Source organism: Chiloscyllium plagiosum, unplaced genomic scaffold (genome assembly GCF_037043375.1).
Source record: "Chiloscyllium plagiosum isolate Xiang-an unplaced genomic scaffold, Cpla_swu_hap1 HiC_scaffold_36, whole genome shotgun sequence".
Taxonomy (NCBI): Eukaryota; Metazoa; Chordata; class Chondrichthyes; order Orectolobiformes; family Hemiscylliidae; genus Chiloscyllium; species Chiloscyllium plagiosum.
This window is the reverse complement of record NW_028270174.1, coordinates 40,680,229-40,702,421: the sequence shown is the minus strand read 5'-3', so window position 1 is coordinate 40,702,421 and position 22,193 is coordinate 40,680,229. Positions and strand designations below refer to the sequence as shown.

Sequence of the window (22,193 nt, the reverse complement as noted above, 5' to 3'; positions counted from 1 at the left end):
TCCTGCAACCTGTAACATTCTTCCAAACTGTCCACTATTCCACCGACTTTAGTGTCGTCTGCAAATTTACTAATCCATCCAACTATGCCTGCGTCTAAGTCATTTATAAAAATGACAAACTGCAGTGGTCCCAAAACAGATCTGTGTGGCACACCACTAGTAACCGTACTTCAGGCTGAATATTTTCCATCAACCACCATTTGCTGCCTTCTTTCAAAAAGCCAGTTTCTAATCCAAACTGCTAAATCACCCTCAATTCCATGCCTCTGCATTTTCTCCAACAGCATACCATGTGGAACCTTATCAAAGGCTTTACTGAAGTCCATGTATACCATGTCAACTGCCCTACCCTCATCTACATGCTTGGTCACCTTCTCAAAAAATTCAATGAGGTTTGTCAGACATGACCTGCTCTTGACGAAACCATGTTGACTATCGGAAATCAAATTGTTGCTTGCTGGATGATTATAAATCTTATCTCTTACAATCCTTTCCTACAACAGAAATAAGGTTCATTGGTCTATAATTACCTGGGTCATCTCTACTGCCCTTCTTGAACAAGGGCACAACATTTGCAATCGTCCAGTCCTCTGGTACTAAACCTGTAGGCAATGACGACTCAAATATCAAAGCCAAGGGCTCTCCTATCTCCTCCCTAGCTTCCCAGAGAATCCTTGGATAAATCCCATCTGGCCCAGGGGACTTGTCTACATTCACTCCTTCTAGAATTGATAACACCTGTTTGTAACTAGCCTCGATCCTTTCTAGTCTAATATCTTGTACCCCATTCTTCTCCTTTGCAATATTCTCCTTTTCCTGAGTGAAAATCGATGAGAAATGTCCATTTAGCACCTCTCCGATCTCCACAGGGTCCACACTCAACTTCCCACTTCTGTCTTTGACTGGCCTTATTCCTACCTAAATCATCCTTTTATTCCTCATATTCCTATAGAAAGCTTTAGGGTTCTCCTTTATTCTATTTGCTAAAGACTGCTTGTGTCCCCTCTTTGTTTTTCTTAACTCTCTCTTTAAATGCTTCCTAGCTGATCTGTAACTCTCCATTACCTCACCTGAACCAGCTTGCCTCATCAACACATAAGCCTCCTTCTTCTTCTTAACAAGAGATGCAATTTCTGTAGTAAACCACGTTTCCCTTACCTTATCACTTCCTCCCTGCCTGATAGGGACATACTATCAAGGACACGCAATATCTGTTCCTTAAACCAGCCCCACATTTCCATTGTCTGCATCCCCTGCATTTTGCTACCCCATTCTATACATCCTAATTCTTGCCTAATTGCATTATAATTGCCCTTGCCCCATCAATAACTCTTGACCTGTGGCATGTACCTATCCCTTTCCATTGCTAAACTAAATGTAACTGAATTATGGCCACTCTCTCCAAAGTGCTCACCTACAACTAAATCAAACACTTGGCCTGGTTCATTACCAAGCACCAGATCCAGTGTGGCTCCACTCTTGTTGGCCCTTTGACATACTGTGTCAAGGAAACCCTCCTGTACACATTGGACAAAAGAACTGATCCATCCAATGTACTAGAGTTATAGCACTTCCAGTCAATGTTATGGAAGTTAAAGTCCCCCATAATGACCACGCTGTTCCTTTCACTCCTACCCAGAATAATTTTGCTAATCCTCTCTTCCACCTCCCTGGAACACTGCAGAGGTCTATAAAAAACTCCAAGCAGTGTGATCTCTCCTCTCCTATTTCTAACCTCAGCCCACACTACCTCAGTAGATGAGTCCTCATCAAAAGTTCTCTCAGCCACCGTTATATTATCCTTGACTAACAAGGTCATGCCACCCCCTCTTTTACCACCTGGCCTGTTCTTAATGAAAGATCTAAACCCTGGAACCAGCAACATCCATTCCTCACCCTGCTCTATCCATGTCTCCGAAATGGCCACAACGTCGAAGTCCCAGGTACCTATCTATGCTGCAAGCTCACCTACCTTATTACGGATACTTCTGGCGTTGAAGTAGACACACTTCAAACCAGCTTGCTGTCTGCCAGCACATTCCTGTGACCCTGAAATCCTGTCCCTGTCCTTCCTACTCTCATCCTCCTGTGCCCTGCAACTTCACTTCCGGTTCCCATCCCCCTGCTGAGGTAGTTTAAACCCACCTGAATAGCACCAGCACATTTCACACCCAGGACATTAGTACCCTTCTGGTTCAAGTGAAGACCGCCCTGTTTGTACAAGTCCCACCTTCACCAGAATGAAGCCCAATTATCCGAGAACCTGAAACCCTCCCTCCTGCACCATCCTTGCAGCCACGTGTTCAACTGATATCTCTCCCTTTTCCTTGCCTTGCTACCAAGTGGCACGGGTAACAAACCAGAGATAACAACTCTGTTTGTCCTAGCTCTCAGCTTCCACCCTAGCTCCCTGAAATCCTGCCTTACATCCCTATCCCTCTTTCTACCTGTGTTGGTACCTACATGGACAACGGCTTGAGGCTGGGCACCCTCTCCCTTCAGGATCCCAAAGATACGATCCGAGACATTTTTTGTGAATTTTTTTTCTTTATTCTGGATTCCTTGCTGCACTGCCCTGTGCAATTATGTGGCTCCCAAATTAATATCCAATTGTATTAGCTTTGTTTTGTATGTTTCCAATCATTGAGCACAAAATTTCTCAGTTTACGAGACCAATAGTGAAGGAAGATCTGGCGAAAGATTTTAGCTTTAAGCACTCCATTCATTCTTTTTCCATGAGTAAACACTATTTGGCCTAAATTATTTTCAAGGTGAGAGAAAAAAAACTCATCAGCCTTGATTGAATGGCAGAGCAGACTTGATGGGCCAAATGGCCTAATTCTGCTTCTACATCTTATGGCATTTGAGACAGATGAATAAAGGTTTGCTTGAGTTGCTCAATATGCAGTTGTGTATGTATCCGTAGAAAGATGCAACTTGGACTGAATATGACCATTATATCTTAGTTGATGGTTCTGGTTGCTTGAGTTGCCATACACTTACCTGATACTTTGGATTTCAGACTTGAGGAATATTTCTGCTTCATTACAAGAAAAAAAATAAATCCCAAATTTAAAAAAACGGAGTTAGGGTAATTGGACTACTCACTAAGCCAGGCATTCAAAAGGATTGAAGTAAGGCTCTGAATTGTCATAGTTGAAATGTTTGGCCTGGAAAAGCTCAGCAGGTCAGGCAGCATCCAATGAGCAGGAGAGTTGATATTTAAGGCATAAGCCTTTGATCAGGAATGTAGGGCGGTGGAAAACAGCGCTGAGAGATAAATAGTGTGGGGGTGGGGCTGGGGGAAGGTAGCTGGGAAGGCGATAGGTGGATATAAGAGGAGGGATGATTGAGATGGATTGGTCAGGACAGTGGAGCAGATAGGTGGGAAGGAAGATGAATAGGTGGGACATGTCAACCTGCCGAGTTGGAGGGTTGGATCTGGGATGAGCTGGGGGGAGGGAAGATTTGGAAACTAGTGAAGTCAATGTTTATGCTATGTGGTTGAAGGGTCCTAAGGCAAAAGATGAGGCATTCTTCCTCCAGTCATTGGGTGGCTTGGATTTGGTGGTGGAGAAGGCTCAGGACTTGCATGTCTTTGGAGTGGGAGGGGAAGGAATTGTCATGTTCTATTCAGTCTGGTGGAGGTCATCATAAAGAATTAATTTAGAATAGCTATTGCAGGTATCCTTCAAAAAAAATTGTAGGACTGTGAAAGAGAGATCATACTATGACACAGTGTTCAACTTGCTAGTCTGAAAAATGGTATACGTTAGGATAGGTGTCCATTGCCTGATTCAAAATAGAATCTCAAAGATGGGGGTTTTCATAGGCACTATTTATTCGTGTTAGTATTTTGGTGATCATAATGAATGCCAATATTAGCATGACCAGTGTGGCTGGAGAGTTTATTCAGGAGAGAGAGCCAACATTTCCTGGGAGAGGTGATACCTTCCCAGTTTAGATAGGTTGCATTGCAACAGAAGTGGAACCAATGTTTTGCAGGTGGATTGCTGTTGTTCCAGGGAAGGTTTTAACTAATAAGCCCAAGGAAATGGGAACCAGAACGTAGCACTGAAGAGGTGACATAAAATGCAGAAAGAATTTGAAGAGCCAGATAGTAGCAGAGTAAGAAATAGCAAGGTATTTGGTGGGGTCAGTTGAGAGCATAGTTCAGTAAGATCTAAGTTAGGTTTACAATTAATGTATCACATTTGTAATTTAGCATCTTGTGCAGCTAGTCACATGGGAGTATGATGCAGTGATTATAGGAATCTGCAGCAAGAAAAGGGCAGGAGTGGATACTAAATGTTCTCAGATGCAATGTATTCAGGAAGGTAAGGGAGGATGAAGTAATAGGAGAATCTTACAGCACTGGAGAGAGGATGTTCTGGAGGACCAAGGACAATATCTACTTAGAAGAAGAATTAGAAGTATTTCAATTATTTTTATATCAACAGGAATTTTAATACAGGAAAGGTTAGACAGGGCCAAGAGTTAGAGAGAATTTTCTTGGTGAATAAATTGCAGGAACACATACAGAGAATAAACCTAAGATTCTTGAGTCAAGATTAGATGTTATAAAGATATAAAAAAAACCTAAATGTTCTCTGATAGTGATAGTGTCGTATCTTAGGGCATAGTTGAGGTCCATGTATCCTGGTGGCTACCTTTCTGCCTGTTTGTCCAATGTAGTGTTTGTTACAGTTCTTGCAAGGTATTTTGTCGATGACGTTTGTTTTGCTTGTTGTCTGTATAGATCTTTTAAGTTCATTAGCTGCTGTTTTAGTGTGTTGGTGGGTTTGTGGGCTACCGTGATGCCCAGAGGTGTAAGTGGTCTTGCAGTCATTTCCAAGATGTTTTTGATATAGAGGAGAGTGGCTAGGGTTTCTGGGTGCGTTTTGTCTGCTTGTTTGAGTTTGTTGCTGAGAATTCGGCGGATTGTGTTCATTGAGTATCCATTCTTTCTGAATACATTGTATAGATGGTTTACCTTTGCTCTTCATAGTTCCCCTGTGCTGCAGTGTGTGGTGACTCATTGAAATAATGTTCTAATGTGGCTTTGTTTGTGGATGTTGGGATAATTTCTTCTGTAGTTCAGTATTTGGTCCGTATGTATTGTTTTTCTGTAGATGCTGGTTTGAAGATCTCATTTATTGTTCATTCTACTGTGACACTTAGGAATGGTAGTTTGTTGTAGTTTTCCTCCTCTTTTGTGAATTTAATGCCAGTGAGGGTATTGTTGATGGTCTTGAAGGTTTCTTCTAGTTTGTTTCATTTAGTGATGACAGAGGTGTTATCCATGTAGTGGACCCAAAGTTGGGGTTGGATGGTTGGCAGAGCTGTTTGTTTGAGTCTCTGCATTACTGCCTCTGCTAAGAGCCCCAGTGTTGGAGATCCCATGGGTGTTCCATTGTTTTGTCTGTAGGTTTTGTTGTTGAAAGTGAAGTGGGCGGTAAGGCATAGGTCCAATCATTTGATAATGTTTTTGCTGATGAAATTGATGGTGTCTGGTGTATGTCTTTGGTTCTTCCAATAGTGTAGCCAATGTTTCTTTGGCCAGGTTGATGTTGGTGGATGTAAATAGGGCTGTTATGTGAAAGGAGACCATTATTTCATCCTTTTCTATCTTGGTGTCTTTGATGGTCTTCAGGAATTCTTGGGCCGAGTGACTGGAGTGCGAGTCTTCTACTAAGTGTTTTAGTTCCTTAGCTAATCTGTACATTGGTGTTCCAGATAACCAAACAGGCAGAAAGCTAGCCACAAGGATACATGAACATCAACCAGCCACAAAAAGACATGAACCACTATCACTAGTATCCTTACATACAGGTGAGAAAGGGCACCACTTTGACTGGGACAACACATCTATCCTCGGACAAGCAAAACAGAGACATGCATGAAAATTTTTAGAAGCATGGCACTCCAAGCAGAAGTCTATCAACAAACACAGTGATTTGGACTCCATTTACCACCCTCTGAGAAAAAGAACTTGAAATGATATCACCAACCCAAGGAATCCTAAGCATAAAAAGAAAGCGAAGCATAACACCAGCGCTTCACCAGAGGTTCACTGATTTTGTTACCTAGTATGGTGATGAAACTTCTGAAAATGAACCTTCCAGCCCAGCGAGCAAACGTACATCCAGAACCGAACTAAATAAACACAATATGATAGCTGCTACAGAGATGTGAGTGTCAAGGACTGGATCCTGAATAATAAGGGAAATATAATAGTCAAGATGAAAGGAAGCTTGATAAAGGTGGAGATTGTCACTTTTAACTAAGGATGACATTGACACAATAGAGGTGTCTTTGCATTAAGTGTTCAGGATGTGGAATCAGTCTGAGTGCAGATGAGGAAAAGTAGGGGAAATAAGTCATTAGAAAGTGTGGTCTACAAGTCCTGTAACCACAATGAAAGGGAAAGTATACAAGAAATTTTGGGTGCTTGTGACAGATGACAATCAGGATGATTTTAATTGATGTATAATCTGGAAAACTCGGGTTGGCAGTAGTAGGAGTTCAGAGTTAATCTTTTTATAGCACCATATTCTGCAACCAGTCAGAGAACAGGTATACTGATTTAAAAAATCTGAAAAAATTAGGGATGCTGGAAATTTGAAATAAAAACAGAGATTGCTGGAAAATCTTAGCAGGTCTAGCAGCATCTGTGGAGAGTTTCTGAAGTTCTGAAGAAAGGTCCCTGGATCTGAAGTGGTAACTCTAATTTCTCTCTACAGGTGCTGCCAAACCTGCTGGGTTTTTCCAACAATTTCCATTTTGTTCCTGATTTCCAGTATCCATAGCTCTTTTATTTTTTTGATGCTGGACTTGGTAATGTGACTGACTAATTAATTAATGACTCAGGGTAAAGACACACCTAGGAAGGAGCAGCCACAATATAGTTGACTTTTACAATCAGTTTGAAATAAGACCAGATTTTAAATTTAAGTAATAACAACCAAGTGGAAATGAAAGCTGAAATAAACTGAGAAACTAAGTGGCAGACATTTAGGGGTATAGTTCAGGACATGATAAGTTTGTTCCTTCTAAGGGGAAGATCTAACATCCATGGTTAACTGAAGAAAACATCAAACTTAAGGGAGTAATTGCACAAAAGTGAGTGGCAGGCAGATGATTGGATAGAACTTAAAGGATAACAGAGAATGACTAAAAGATTTATCAGGAGAATTTTGATGATATAAAAATGGTTGGCAAGAATTTCTACAGGTACTTCGAAATGTAAAGAGTGAATAAAATGAGTCTTGGTCCTTTAGACAGTGAGACTGGGGAATTAATAGTACAAAATATGGAAGTGGCACATGAAAGGAGCAAATATTTCACTTCTGTCTTCATTATAGATGATACAAAAAATCATTCCAGCAATTGTTATAAATCAACAGGTGGAGGGGAGAGAAGATCTTGGTGAAATTACAATCACTAGAGAGACAGTACTGAGCAAGCTGATGAGATTGCAGAATGGCAAGCTCCTCGTCCTGATGGACGCTATCCTCGGGTCTTAAAAGATGGTTCAGCAGTCAATGCATCTGTGTTAATTTTCCAAAATTTGTCACACTCTATAGAATACTCATCAGACTGGAAAATGGCAGATAACTCATCTTCTGAAGAGGGGAGTCAGCCAGAAGGGGAAACTATAACCAGTTAGCTCTTATGTTTGTTGTGGAGAAGTTGGCAGAATGTTTATAGCTGGCCACTTAGAAAACTCAAGGCACTCTGGAAAAGTTCTCATAGTTTTGCAGAATGGAGAACACACTTATCCAATTTATTTGAGTTTTTGGAATGCTGCAGCTATGCCACATTTCTTGTCCTGCCATTTTAATATGATTTTCTTAGTTTACTACTTAATTCATTCAGTTATTTGTTCTCCTTTCCTTTTTATACATTTTGTTAATCCATTCACTTGTTCCTGTCTTGCTTTAAACTTCAGGAATAGAATGGACCTTAACCACAATTGGCTTCTTCCTCTGTGGGAGAGTTTTGTCCTGATTTGTCCTACATGTGACTTTAGACCCATAGGAATGTGAGGAACACAACCATCCTCTGAAATAACCTAGCAAGCCACTTGTGTATGAAACTGCCATAAAATCTAAACAAAGGAATGGACCTGGACAAACCATCTAGCATTGACCTACACAGTGGAAATGACAAGCGCAAACAGAGCCCTGCTCAGTTCTCCTTACTAATATTTGGGGGCTCTTGGCAATTCTTGTGACAAAATTGAGATGGTTGGGCCAACATTTAGAGAGCTGTCCCACAACTGTGCAACATAGTTCTACTCACAGAATCTTACTTTACAATGTCCCAGGACCCACTCTCTCCATACTTGGTAATGTTCTGTTCCACCATCAACTTAAAACCACCACAGGTGATGGCGCTGTAGTATATAGTTAAGAAGGAACTGCCTTCAGAGTTCTCAACATTGATGGTAAATCCTATGAAGTTTCATGACGTCAGGTCAAATATGGGCAAGGAAACCTCCTCTTGACTAATTCCTTCCTCCCCGATGAATCAGAATTCCTGCACGCTGGCCACCACTTGGGGAAAGCACCAAGAGAGTCAAGGACACAAAATGTGCTTGGTTGGAGTCTTCAATGTCTGTCACCAAGAGTGGCTCAGAAATACCACCACTGAAGGGGTTAACTGAATACTAAAGGACATAGCTGCTGAACTGGCTCTGTGGCAGGTGGTGAGGGAACCAACAAGAGGAAGAAATCTACTTGACTTCATCCTCACTAATCTGCTCATTGCAAATGCCTTCATTGATGACAGTATCACTATGAGGTATCATTGCACAGTCTTTGTGGATATTTTACTTTGACGATATCCTCCATTATATTGTGTAGCACTATCACCATGCTAAATGGGGTAGACATCAAACAGACGCAGCAACTCAATACTAGGGGGGCGTTGAGTATGATCAGAAGCAGCAGAATTGCTTTCAAGCTCAATCTATCCTCTCATGAACTAGCATATCCCACACTATCCCATCAATATGAAGCCAGGAGTTCAACTCTGGCTCAATAAGAGTGCAGTAGACATGCCAAGACCAGCACCAGACAATCCTAAAACCGAATGTTAACCTTGTGAAGATGCAAGACAGGCCTACCTGTATTCTGAGCAGTGAAAGTAGCATGCAACAAACAGGGCTAGGTGAGTCCACACAAACAAATCAAATCTAAACTCTGCGCTCCTGCCCATATTTTAAAAGATATAAAATGTTTCCCCAGCAGTTCAGCATTCTTCATTTTTTCGACAGCAGTTGAAGTGGGAGAAACAGCACTGCTGGGTAAGTGAGGCTTTATATTTGGGTGTTGCTTTACCCAAAACATTACAGGTAGTGTCTCCCACCCATCCTCCTCCTCTAACCAAACAAAAATATTCTGTGTGCCGAATTGGTAAGGTGTCTAGCTCAATTTATTTTAAGTTTTTAGTGGTTTTGTTGGGAATTTAGGATAGTAGGAATGGAGGTTAGGGCAGTTGAATTTTCCTCCATCAGAATGTGGGAGGTAAGGGTCACCAGTCGTGGCCCTGCTGACTGCATCTGTAGGAACTGCACCCAACTCCAGCTCCTCAAAAACTGTGTTAGGGAACTGAAGCTGGACTGGATGAACTTTGGATCATTTGGGAGGCAGAGGGAGTTATTGGGAAGAGTTACAGGGAGGTAGTCAACAACAAGTATACTGTTTTGGATACTGTTACGGGAGACGACTTACCAGGGGTAAGCAATGGGGCACAGAGTCTATCCCTGTTGCTCAGAAGGGAAGAGGGAAAAGGAGCAGAGCAGTAGTCATTGGGGACTCCATAGTTAGGGGGACAGATAGGAGGTTCTGTGGGAACGAGAGAGACTCATGGTTGCTGTGTTGCCTCCCAGGTGCCAGGGTTTGTGTTTACAGGATTCTTGAGGAGGAGGGGGAACAGCCCCAAGTCACGGTTCACATAGGCACGAATGACATAGGTAGGAAGAGAGATGGGGAGTTAAAGCAGAAATTCAGGTGGAAGCTTAGGGCTAGAACAAACTGAGTTGTTGTCTCTGGTTTGTTGCCCGTGCCATGTGCTAGCAAGGCAAAGAAGAGGGAGAGGCAGGGATTGAACACATGGCTACAATGATGGTGCAGGAGGGAGAGTTTTGGATTCCTGGATAATTGGGGCTCATTCTGGCGTAGCTGGGACCTCTACAAACAGGATGGTCTTCACCTGAACCAGAGGAGTACCAATACCCTGGGGGAATATTTGCTAATACTCGTTGGGTAGGTTTAAACTAGCAGCAGGGGAATGGGAACCAAAATTGTAGTTCAAGTATACTGGAGGTTGAGAGTGTTGAAGTCAGAAGTAAGATTTCAAGATCGCAAGAAGGAACTGGCAAGGAAGTTGGTTTGAAGTGTGTCTACTTCAATACCAGGAGCATCCGGAATAAGGTGGGTGAACTTGCAGCATGGGTTGGTACCTGGGACTTTGATGGTGTGGCCATTTCAGAAACATGGGTAGAGCAGGGACAGGAATGGTTGTTGCAGGTTCTGAGATTTAGATGTTTCAGTAAGAACAGAGAAAATAGTAAAAGAGGGGGTGGTGTGTGGCACTGTTAGTCAAGGACAGTATTACAGTTGCAGAAAGGACCTTTGAGGACTCATCCACTGAGATAGTATGGGCTGAGATTAGAAGCAGGAAAGGAGAGATTACCCTGTTGGGAATTTTCTACAGGCCTCCAAATAGTTCCAGAGGTGTAGAGGATAGGATAGCAAAGATGATTCTTGTTAGGAGCGAGAGTGACAGGGTAGTTGTTATGAGGGACTTTAACTTTCCAAATATTGACTGGGAATACCATAGTTCAAGTGCTTTAGATGGGTCAGTTTTTGTCCAATATGTGCAGGAGGGTTTTCTGACACAGTATGTATACAAGCCAACAAGGGGCAAGGCCACATTGGATTTGGTACTGGGTAATGAACCTGGCCAGGTGTTAGATTTGGAGGTAGGTGAGCACTTTGGTGATAATGACCACAATTCAGTTATGTTTACTTTAGTGGTGGAAACAGATAGGTATATACTGCAGGGCAAAAGTTATAGCTGGGGGAAAGGCAGTAATAATGCACTTAGACAAGATTTAGGATGCATAGGATGGGGAAGGAAACTGCAGGGGATGGGCACAGTTGAAATATGGAGCATATTCAAGGACCAGCTGCTTCGTGTCTTTGATAAGTATGTACCTGTCAGGCAGGGAAGAAGTTGTCCAGTGAGGGAGCCATGGTCTACTAAGGAGGTTAAATCTCTTGTCAAGAGGAAGTAGATGGCTTATGTTAGGATGAGATTTTGAAAGTAACAAATAACAACAAGCAAAACTAATGTTATTTACAAAATACCGTGCAAGGACTGCAACAAATACTACATTGGACAAACAGACAGAAAACTAGCCACAAGGATACATGAACATCAACTAGCCACAAAACGATATGACCCTCTCTCATTAGTATCCTTATATACAGATGAGGAAGGACACCACTTCGATTGGGCCAATATATCCATCCTAGGAAAAGCCAAACAGAGACATGCACAAGAATTCCTAGACATATGGCAATCCAACCAGAACTCTATTATCAAACACATCGACTTAGACCCCATCTACTATTCCCTGAGAAAAAGAACAGGAAATGACATCACCACAGTAAATTATGTCACCACAGGAAATGATATCATCAACCCAAAGAAACCGAATCATGTAAATAGAAAGCAGGAATTATCAACAATGCTTCACCCGGAGGCTCACTGAAGATGTTACCTAGTAGGGTGACGAAACATCTGGAAATATACCTTCCAGCTCAGGCAGCAAACCTACATACAGAGGGTTATAAGACATAGGATTTATAATCATCTAGAAAGAAATAAGTGGAGTAGGGATAGTCAACATAGTTTTGTGAAGGGTAGGTCGTGCCTCATACTTATTGAGTTCTTTGAGAAGATGACCAAACAGGTGGATGAGGGTAAAGCAGTTGAGGTGGTGTATATGGATTTGAGTGAGGCATTTGATAAGGTTCCCCACTGTAGGCTATTGCATAAAATACCGAGGCATGGGATTTAGTGGTTTGGATCAGAAATTGGCTAGCTGAAAGAAGACAAAGGGTGGGGGTTGATGGGTATTGGAGCTGAAAATGTGTTGCTGGAAAAGCGCAGCAGGTCAGGCAGCATCCAGGGAACAGGAGAATTGATGTTTCGGGCATAAGCCCTTCTTCAGGAATGAGGCCTCATTCCTGAAGAAGGGCTTATGCCCGAAACGTCGATTCTCCTGTTCCCTGGATGCTGCCTGACCTGCTGCGCTTTCCAGCAACACATTTTCAGCTCTGATCTCCAGCATCTGCAGACCTCACTTTCTCCTCCTGGTTGATGGGTATTATTCATCAGGGAGTTCAGTTACTAGTGGGGTACCACAAGGATCTGTTTTGGGTCCACTGTTTTTTGTCATTTTTATAAATGACCTGGATAAGGGCATGGAAGAATAGGTTAGTAAATTTGCAGATGACAGTAAAGTCGGTAGAGTTGTGGACATTGATGAAGGATATTGTAGGTTACAGAGAGACATAGATAAGCTCCAGAGCTAAGCTGAGAGGTGGCAAATGGAGTTTAATATGTAAAGGTGTGAGGTGATTCACTTTGGAAGGAGTAACAGGAATGCAGAGTACTGGGCTAATGGTAAGATTCTTGGTAGTGTAGATGAGCAGAGAGATCTTGGTGTCCAGGTACATCGACCCTTGAAAGTTGCCATCCAGCTTGATAGGGTTGTTAAGAAGGCGTGCAGTGTGTTAGCTTTCATTGGTCAAGGGATTGAGTTTCGGAGCCATGAGATCATGCTGCAGTTGTACAAAACTCTTGTGCGGCCACATTTGGAGTATTACATACAGCTCTGGTCACTGCATTATAGGAAGGATGTGGAAGCTTTGGAAAACGTTCAGAGGAGATTTACCAGGATGTTGCCTGGTATGGAGGGAAGGTCTTATGAGGAAAGGCTGAGGGACTTGAGGCTGTTTTCATTAGAGAGGAGAAGGTTGAGAGGTGACTTAATTGCGACATAAAAGATAATCAGAGGGTTAGATCGGTTGGACAGTGAGAGCCTTTTTCCTCAAATGGCGATGGCTAGCACGAGGGAGTATAGCTTTAAATTGAGCAGATAGATATAGGACAGATGTCAGAGGTAATTTCTTTACTCAGAGAGTAGTAGGAGTGTGGAATGCACTGCTTGCAACAGTAGTAGATTTCGCAAGTTTATGGGCATTTAAATGGTCATTGGATAGGCATATGGACGAGAATGGAAGAGTGTAGGTTAGATGGGCTTCACATTAGTTCCACAGGTCAGCGCAACATCGAGGGCCGAAGGGCCCGTACTGCACTGTAATTTTCTATGTTCTATGTTTAAGTTGTGGATGGTGGTGGATAATTAAACAATTAACAGGAAGGAGGCATTCCTCAAATATCCTCATCCTCGGTGATGGGGAGTCCAGCACCACAGAGCAAAAGACAAAGCTGAAGCCAGAAGTGTTGAGTGGATGATTCATCTCAACCTCCACCTAAAGTCACCAGCATAACAGATGTCAGGTTTTAATTAATTCGATTCACTCTGCATGTTACCAAGAAATGCCCTAACGCACTGTACACTGATAATATTCCGGCAATAGCATCAAAGACTAGTGCTTTGGAACTAACTATGGCCCTAGCCAAGCTGGATCAGCAGATAAGTCACTGGCATATCCTCAACAATGCGGACAATTCTTTAGTCCGATACACTAAAGAAAGACAAATCTAATTAAGCCAATGGCCACCCTATTGATCTACTCTTGATCACCAAAAAAGTGATAGAAAGGGTCATCAACATGTGATTTCAAGTGGCACTTGATCAAGCAGCCCAAAAGGCATCAAATCCATAAGCATTCACTCCCTCCACCAGCAATACACCTGGTCCCAGGTAATAAGTCAATTAAAAACTTTACCATTGTCAATCATGGATGAGCAATTCATCCCTAGATTGACGATTGCTTTCGAAAATTCCAAAAACAAAAATCTTTTCAAACATTGTCTTACTTTTTAAAATGAAAAATCCTGTTTAAATTCAGTTTAATTAAAGGGTCAAAAACTCTTCAGTTTCCCAACTGATTCCAGATGGCTTTATATCTGATATTAGAACAAGTGAACATATGGGAGAGATTTTTAAAAAAGGATTTCCCTCTTCAGCACTTTGATTTGTTATTACTATTAAATTAAGAATTATATAAGAGGTTTCATATTTCTTAATTTTTTAACCCCATTCACCACAAAATAATGTCATGATAAAGAAATCAAAGTTCAAATTTGTTTTACTGCTCCACGCAAGTACTGTATCAATATAGGAAGTGGAAAGATTTCTGATAAGATTCATCAAAGCAGGTCTCCAGATTACTTCATGAGTTTGTAAATTGTCAGTCATTCAGCAAGTAATTAATTGCAGGACTTCACTGACTGTTAACTAGATTGAGGATGAGATTCTGAGATGTGGGAAAGATTCAGCTGTTGTTAACGATCCAGTTTACCATCAAACAAGTGAGGGCTTCTGCCAAAAAAAAGCCATTACCAGCTGCTCGATTATCAGAGCTGTGTTATATCTGTAATGTACTTTTAAAAGCTGCTTGTAAAGTAAGTTGCCTCTAAATCTACATGAATGAAATCAAATCCAGCAGATGCTGGCAATCTAAATTTAAAACAGGGAATGTTGGAGGAACTCAGCAGATCTGGCAGCATCTGTGGACAGAGGAGAGAAGCATTTTAAGAACAATATGTACTTTGCATCCCTTTATAGAAGTTCTGAACAAAAGTCATATTGGACTTGAAATGTTAATGTTATTTTTCTGTGCGCAAATGCTGCCAGGTCTGCTGAGGCTTCAGCATTTTGTGCGTTTTGAAACCTTTTAACTTAAATATGACTTTGTGTCAATTTGTATAATAATTTGGAAAGCTAGGTATATTTTCATGCAATGCAGTTGGCTTCAGAGACGTTCACAATAATGGCAGTATCAGTATTCAATGATCATGACACTTTTGATTCCCTGCCAAGCCACGGCATACTGTACATCCTCAGAAAAATGTAAAATAAGTCATTTACATCTGGGTTGCAGCCCGTCCTGGAAGGTGACGCAAGTCATGTGCTAACTCTGTAAAGGGTATAACCACAGATGAGATCTGGTACAGCAGGTCCAAGTGAAGACTTTGATGGATGGTCTACAGTTGGCGGTGGGGGCAGGGGGAAAGAGTGGGGTGGGGGGGGGGGGTGGTGAAGTTCTGATGAGCATGCACACTTAGAAGCTTGGCAAATTTTCTGGGCTCATTGTCAATGATAAGTAACACAAAGCAATCTGACTCCACTGTGGCAAAGGGAATATGAAGAACCCATCCTTTCCAGTGTGATTGATGAGGTGCCCCCTCATGGGATTGTTACTGACTCTGAAACATAAGCCTGTTGCCTTTGCTGACTGAGTTTATATTCCCATCATTGTCTTTGCTGTTGTCTGTCAGTCAGCTTGCCCAGACCGATAGAGCAGTCTGAAGCCAGGTTCTCAAGGCCAAGATCTGCTCAATGCCATCCTGTCAAGGCCATCTGCAGTCTCCCCCACTGAAAGTCAACAGATTTTCACCAACCACTCTGCAGCCCTAGGAGCACAACATGCCCGAGAAGACAGGCACTAAGCGAATGCACAAAGATAAATAGTTAAATTTTCCTTGGATAATTGAATATGTTGTTGGTTAAAATTGATATGGAAAGGTTTTCCTGATTGATTTTACTTATAGGATCTTGGTTACAGGGTTGCTTTGATAGCACGTCGCTGGTGAATATGAATTTTGGAGCTGTGATGCATTGGTGCGTGATGGCATGAGCTTCACTCAGTGCTTACTGACACTCAGTCCTGAATATCTCTCTCTGTCTCCTCCTTCCCCTTCTCCATTTCCTCCTGAAATGGCCTTTTGTCAGCCTGATGACAGTAACTGAGTGAAAAGTTACTAAAGGTTGTGAATGATGTGATACCCTTAACCAGCCCACCATTGAAACATCTTTTCAGTTGCAATGAGGCAAGTCTCAGTTCTTCCATTTCTTGTAAACCTATCAGCCTTAATGACACACAACAAAGCATTGCAAATCACTTTTACTTTTATTTGTAGCTTGAATGAGAACACTGTAAATTTTAAATACACAGCAGAAACCTCAATAACTTATAGTAAAAATACATCATACATAAATAAGACTAGTTAAATACAATGTGTTCCTAACATGACATTTTGAATAAGTTATAAATATTGACATCACAGTTATCCATATAAAAATAGCTTTGTTTACAAATCACTATTACTTAATTATGATAAACTAGGCTAAATTCAGGTACATACAAAAAAGGCTAGTGCAACAGTTTACATTCAGCACTAGTGATCAGTTAGTAATTTTATAATTTTCAGAGCAGCCTTCATAAGATTATAAAAATACAATAAATTATATAGTGAAGTATAATTTTCCAATCTTAATTTTCAAGTTACTTGGTGTCAGCTTTATTGATAGCATCCAGAGCTCGAGTGTCTTACTTTGTTGCATGAACATCAGGCAGATTTGCATTGTATTCTTTGATTCTTCTCTGTAAGAATGTAATCAGGTCAGACATGAATTCAGGGATGCTCTTCTTTTCATATCTGCATTCTGGACATTCTCTCTGGAAATAAGATCACAATTCTTACTTTCTTTTAAACCACCAGCATTGACATCATGATCAAGGTGTCTTCCAGTTCAGTATACTGCCACCTACTGTTAATTCTTGTACTTTCTCTCTTATAGGTATTGTTTTGGTTTTTGAGTTAGGCAATTGTTTTAAAAAGGTAAATATTGTTAAAGAAATACATTTTTGTTGAAATCACATTTTACATCTGACAACCACTGTTACTTACGTTTTGCCAATTTTTCATATTCCTTTTTATGACAAATAGAGACATTAAACAATCTTGTGAATCAATATTGCGACAATTCCGTTTCATTTCATTCAATCCTTTTGCGAAATAGTGGATAGAGCAATCATACTGCACATAAAAAAGAGATTATGGTTAGGATAGAGGAATATATTTTACATGATGCATCACTCATGGAGGTACAACATCCTAATACACAAGGATGGGAAAATGGAAATATTATCAATTTTAGAAACTGCCATTGGTATAAATGTATAACTTGAAAAATCATGACTAGTTTTTGAATAATTCAAGTGACTGTGTGCAAATTCATGTTTAATTTTCAGATTCTATTAGCCTGTATCATGAAGGCAACAGTTTAGCACTGTGGCTCTCAACTGACTTCAAAATAGTCACTATTTCTTTAGTCAGAGATACTATATTGCTCAAATGAATTCTGGATGTGCTTTCAAATGCTTATTGTTTGCTATTGTAACCTAGATTATGCTTAGGTACTGTACTTCAATATTTTTCTATCTCTTTTGCAAATATAATTCAAAGTGATGAAATAACAATGAAATATTCTAAACTATTAAAAAGTATTTTCAAACTCAAAAATATCTGCTGATTGAATTTAGCATCCCTGAGACACAGAATAAATGTCTACACTTACGATTCATTTAGATTATCTTATCATTAAACCTTATTGCATTTGTCACAGGTATGTTTATTTTCCTATATTACTACAGTCTTTATTCTTTCCAAAATGATGAAAGTCATCATTTCATGTACAGTGTCTTTCCAAATTAACTTGGCATTCTTCAAATAACTAGTCCAAAAGGTACACTTAACAATCAAGAAATAAATATATTAAGATCACTCATTCACATTATGTTCCATTGTATAACTTTTGCATTTTCTTTATATTTTCAAGTAAATTGATATAAATTAAAACTTGTTTACTTCTGTTTTAATCATGCTTACCTTTATGTTTACAGGTGTGAGTAAAGAGTACCCTGTGTCCTGAAATTATACAAAACAATTAATCTTTAATACGTGCAAATAAATAAATAACATTTGTAATACCAAAGGAATCATCACATACTTAAAGGCTAAAACATACCTGTTTCTTCCAAAATTCGTTGAGATGATTAGCATGCTTGATCATTTCTGACAGGACAGCATACCTGCCATTTGAGGCACCTACTAAAACGGTGTAAGTTACCACAACAAACATTGAGCACAGTAAACTCTTCATTGTCACAGCAGGCAATTGTTCTGAAGACAGGAGACTGACAAAATTTCAGAATGCAAATGTAAACCATAGTAGAAGGTATCTAAATTTATACCCTTCTTGGGGGAAATCGTGGGAGTGTTCAATAGTCATTAGTTTACTTTTCTGTACCATTTATGATTGATGAATAATATTAAATTTTCCTCTCTGATGACTCTCTGGAATTTCTTCAAGCCTAATAGTAGTAGAGGATGCTGGTAAAATCCCTTTTTTGGCTAACCTCTGACTAAAACCACTAAAACCCATAAAATTGCACACTTTCTTGTATGTGCATGAGTACAATTTTCCTGCTTTTAAAAAATTTCACACTTTTATTCGTGAACCATATTTTCTGAAAGAAAAATCCACTTATTACACTTCATAATTTAACCATGCAAGAAAGATTCTTAAAATGCACAGGTAGCAGGAGTTCACTCTGAGGTTTAAAAGCAGAATAAATGCTTTGTACTTGTTTGCCCTTTCAAACAACAGGAAGTGTTGGCTTCCTGTTACTAGGTGGTCTGCTGTTGTGAATAAAACACAACATTTCCTCAGTTTAACCTGTATGTTAAGCTGTTGACTGAATATGCAACTAAAAATATCGTCAGAACTGAATTTTTTTTTGCTGACTTGTATAAGATTTAAAGTTAAATTACTCACAACTCTTGTAGTATTGCACTGACTTGCTGATGCAGAAAGAAGCAGCAAACTCAAACTCAATGCAATAGCTTTGACCTGTCAGGCAAAAACTGTTCTCTCGGCCACCCTTTCAACACAGACTGTAATAATTATGAATTGCAGGAATACACTTATTTTGGAACACGTAAAGCATGCGTATCCCTGGAAAATTAAAATTGTGAACATGAAACAGCTTTAATCTGTTTTATTCCATTTATTCCATTCCATAGCAAATTTCCTGTGACATTGCTCATGGAGATTTCAAGGATGCATAATATCCTAATTGGGTGTTAGCAATAAAATGTAACATGAAAGTGATACCAGAAATGAATATAACAAAGTAATTTCAGATTGTCCTCATATGGTTTAATGTACTGATTCAGTTTGCTAACAAACTCATAGGTCATTACAAACATATGGTTACTCAAGGACTTGAGGACATTGTAGAGGTTTTGTTTGGTTTATGAACATGTTGGCTTCCAAAGAGGTTATCAGGATCTGATTTTGATTTTAACCAGTGGTGTGAGTGGAATGATGTAGTGAGTTTTCTGTCAGATCAAAGCGGCAAGAAGACCCTTTTCCACAGTCTATCTGCTGTGAGTTGACAGCAGCTCAGTTGATGCAGTGTTAGGCAATGCAGGGACAGTAATGTCTTCGCATTTACTTTTAGTGGATTGGGTTTGCAATCGAAAAATTATAACTTACTTTATGATAATCATCCAATGTACTCAGTATTTTATTACCATTGTGTTACAGGTAGATGGTGAATGATAGATTGTGTTGAATAATAAGATGAATTGTGTTGAATTATATCAGTTCATTGTTGACTTTATAAAGATAAAAGATGGCTTGTGAAAATAGGACTATCTAAGTAGTGATTCAAAACAACAAATACATATTAAAAACAGCAAATGCTGGAAATGCTCACTAGACCAGGTAGCATCAGTGGTGAGAGAAAAAACTTTGGAGGAATTGTAAACTGTGAGGAAGAGAGTGTAAAACTTCAAAAGCCATAGACAAGTTGGTGGAGTGGGTGGATAGCTAGTAGATGAGGTTTAATATGCAGCAGTGAGAAGTGAGACATTTTGGAAGGAAGAACATGGAGAGAGAGTATAAAATAAAGGATACAACTTTAAACAAGTGTAGGAACAGAGGGATCCGAGTGTATATGTGCATGAGTCATTAAAGGTGGAAGGACAAGTTGAGACAGCAGTTAAAACTTACCATATCCTAGGGTTTATTCATGAGGGCATACAGTCAAGAACAAGGAGGTTTTGTTGAATGAGGAGGTTGGCCTCAGCTGAACTACAATGTATAGTTTTGAGCACCACATATTGAGAGGGATGTGAAATCATGGTTTACACGGACTGCAGGGATAAGGCATTTCAGTTATGAAGATAATATTGTTGACAATGAAAAAAATCAGCTTATTGGTTTTGAAAAATATTTTCTAGACTTTCCCCTGCAGACTTAAATAGCAAGTTCAGAAACTGACATATGCAAAGCTACTATTTCCCTGCATTTACATTTCATTACAGTTGCAACTTACCTTATTTATAGACCAGTTCTCAAAAATCGCTACCAGTTCCAACTTTCCTCCCTTCCCTACAAAACTAGACAGCACAAATTGCTGCCATGTAAATCAGTGCAGGTACCTGGTGGTTGCAGCTGCTTCTTCACAATAATGTCCTCAGATGCTCCTTGACCACCATCTTCATCCACCCTTTGTCCACACAAGGCAGCCCTGTCATATCATTATACCTGCTAATTCACATGGCATTTCAACCCTTCAGGACTTTATTTATGGAGCTCAGGACAAATCGAATATACACACTCTTGCAGGGACACATATATCTGATGCATTTGCACAGAATGCCTCTTAGCTTGCTTTCTTAATGTCCACTTACTTTGTGTTTACTTAGAAGCTGTCAGCCTGTGTGCTTTACATGTCTTCGGGGAGAAAGTGAGGACTGCAGATGCTGGAGATCAGAGCTGAAAATGTGTTGCTGGAAAAGCGCAGCAGGTCAGGCAGCATCCAAGGAACAAGAGAATCGACGGCTGGAAAAGCGCAGCTTATTCCTGGATTCCTGAAGAAGGGCTTATGCCCGAAACGTCGATTCTCTTGTTCCTTGGATGCTGCCTGACCTGCTGCGCTTTTCCAGCAACACATTTTCAGCTGCCTTACATGTCTTCCTTAGCATGCACTCACTGATTTCTGCACTGATTACATGCTGCTAGCTTCTTGTGGCTCATATTGCTTTCTTGCTGCATCAGAACTTCGATACTCAGTTTTACAGACTGCCAGCCTCCTTGGCTTGCACTGTTTTTTACAGCAGAAGGAGAAGCCTGCAGCCTGTGACAATGGGATGAAATTAGCAGTCACAGTGGTGGTTATGTCCCTGTGTAGTAGCAGGCTACATCAACATCATACCTGCAACATGTGCCAACAGTTTACTCAGCAAACATGCTGCTTGTGTTTCGAACAATTGGTCATGTGTGAAAGTCAAAGGGAAGCAGAAGTTAATTGGCTTAAGGGAGACCACTGTCAGTCAGGAGGTACTGTCAAAAAACTGTTGCAAAAAGCAAAAAGAATATATTGATGAGAAGCTTGTGGAATCATAGATGGTTTGTGACACAGTGCTGTGGCTCATTTGATTAGTGAGCAAAGAGCATATTATTGAATTCTTCCAGTAATATAACTCTGTCCTGGGCACAGTGTTCCAGCTAAACACTGACTTTAGAATGTTTTCCCATTGGTGACAGAGCAGATGCCTGAAATAAATATGGTCCTTGGAAGAAGTCAATCTCCCTTCCTTCTGTCATCGCCAGCACCACCGCCTCCAAGAAACCATGAGGAAACCTCAGTACCATATCAGGAGATTGTTATAAAAGCATCTTTTGTTCAGCTTATTTCTTTCATGCCCAAAGATATGCAGGTTAGGTGGATTAGCCATGGGAAATGCAGGGTTATAGGGATAAGATAGAAGGTTAGATTTGGGTGGGATGCTCTTTGGAGGGTCGGTGTGACTCGATGGGCTAACTGGCCTGCTTCTACAATGTTGGGATTCTATGATGTGTTAATTCATGTCTGCAGTCAGAATGAACCTGGCGTTTGAGTGGTGTTAACCATGTGATGTCAGAGGTACCAGATACCTGGCCATTTCTACAGTGCTGTAGAAATGTAGTCAGTGCTGCAAGTTGTCTGTACGTCTGACTCCTGAAATGGTCAGGCACTAATATGAGTCAATTGCAGCTGATTTATAGTTTCCGAACTCTTATTCTT

At 40.4% G+C, this 22,193-nt stretch overlaps 1 protein-coding gene across 1 annotated transcript; it reads right to left on the bottom strand.

Moving 5' to 3' along the window:
• Window positions 1–16,172: 16,172 nt before the first annotated feature.
• On the bottom strand, window positions 16,173–18,233 carry LOC148139934 (uncharacterized). The gene is made up of 4 exons (XM_087979816.1): window positions 18,083–18,233; window positions 17,944–17,982; window positions 16,963–17,091; window positions 16,173–16,730 (listed from the first exon to the last, which is right to left on the bottom strand). Exons 1-4 carry the CDS (start codon window positions 18,215–18,217, stop codon window positions 16,602–16,604), a joined length of 432 nt encoding a protein of 143 aa, XP_087835942.1. The 5' UTR covers window positions 18,218–18,233; the 3' UTR covers window positions 16,173–16,601.
• Between the last annotated feature and the right edge of the window lie 3,960 nt (window positions 18,234–22,193).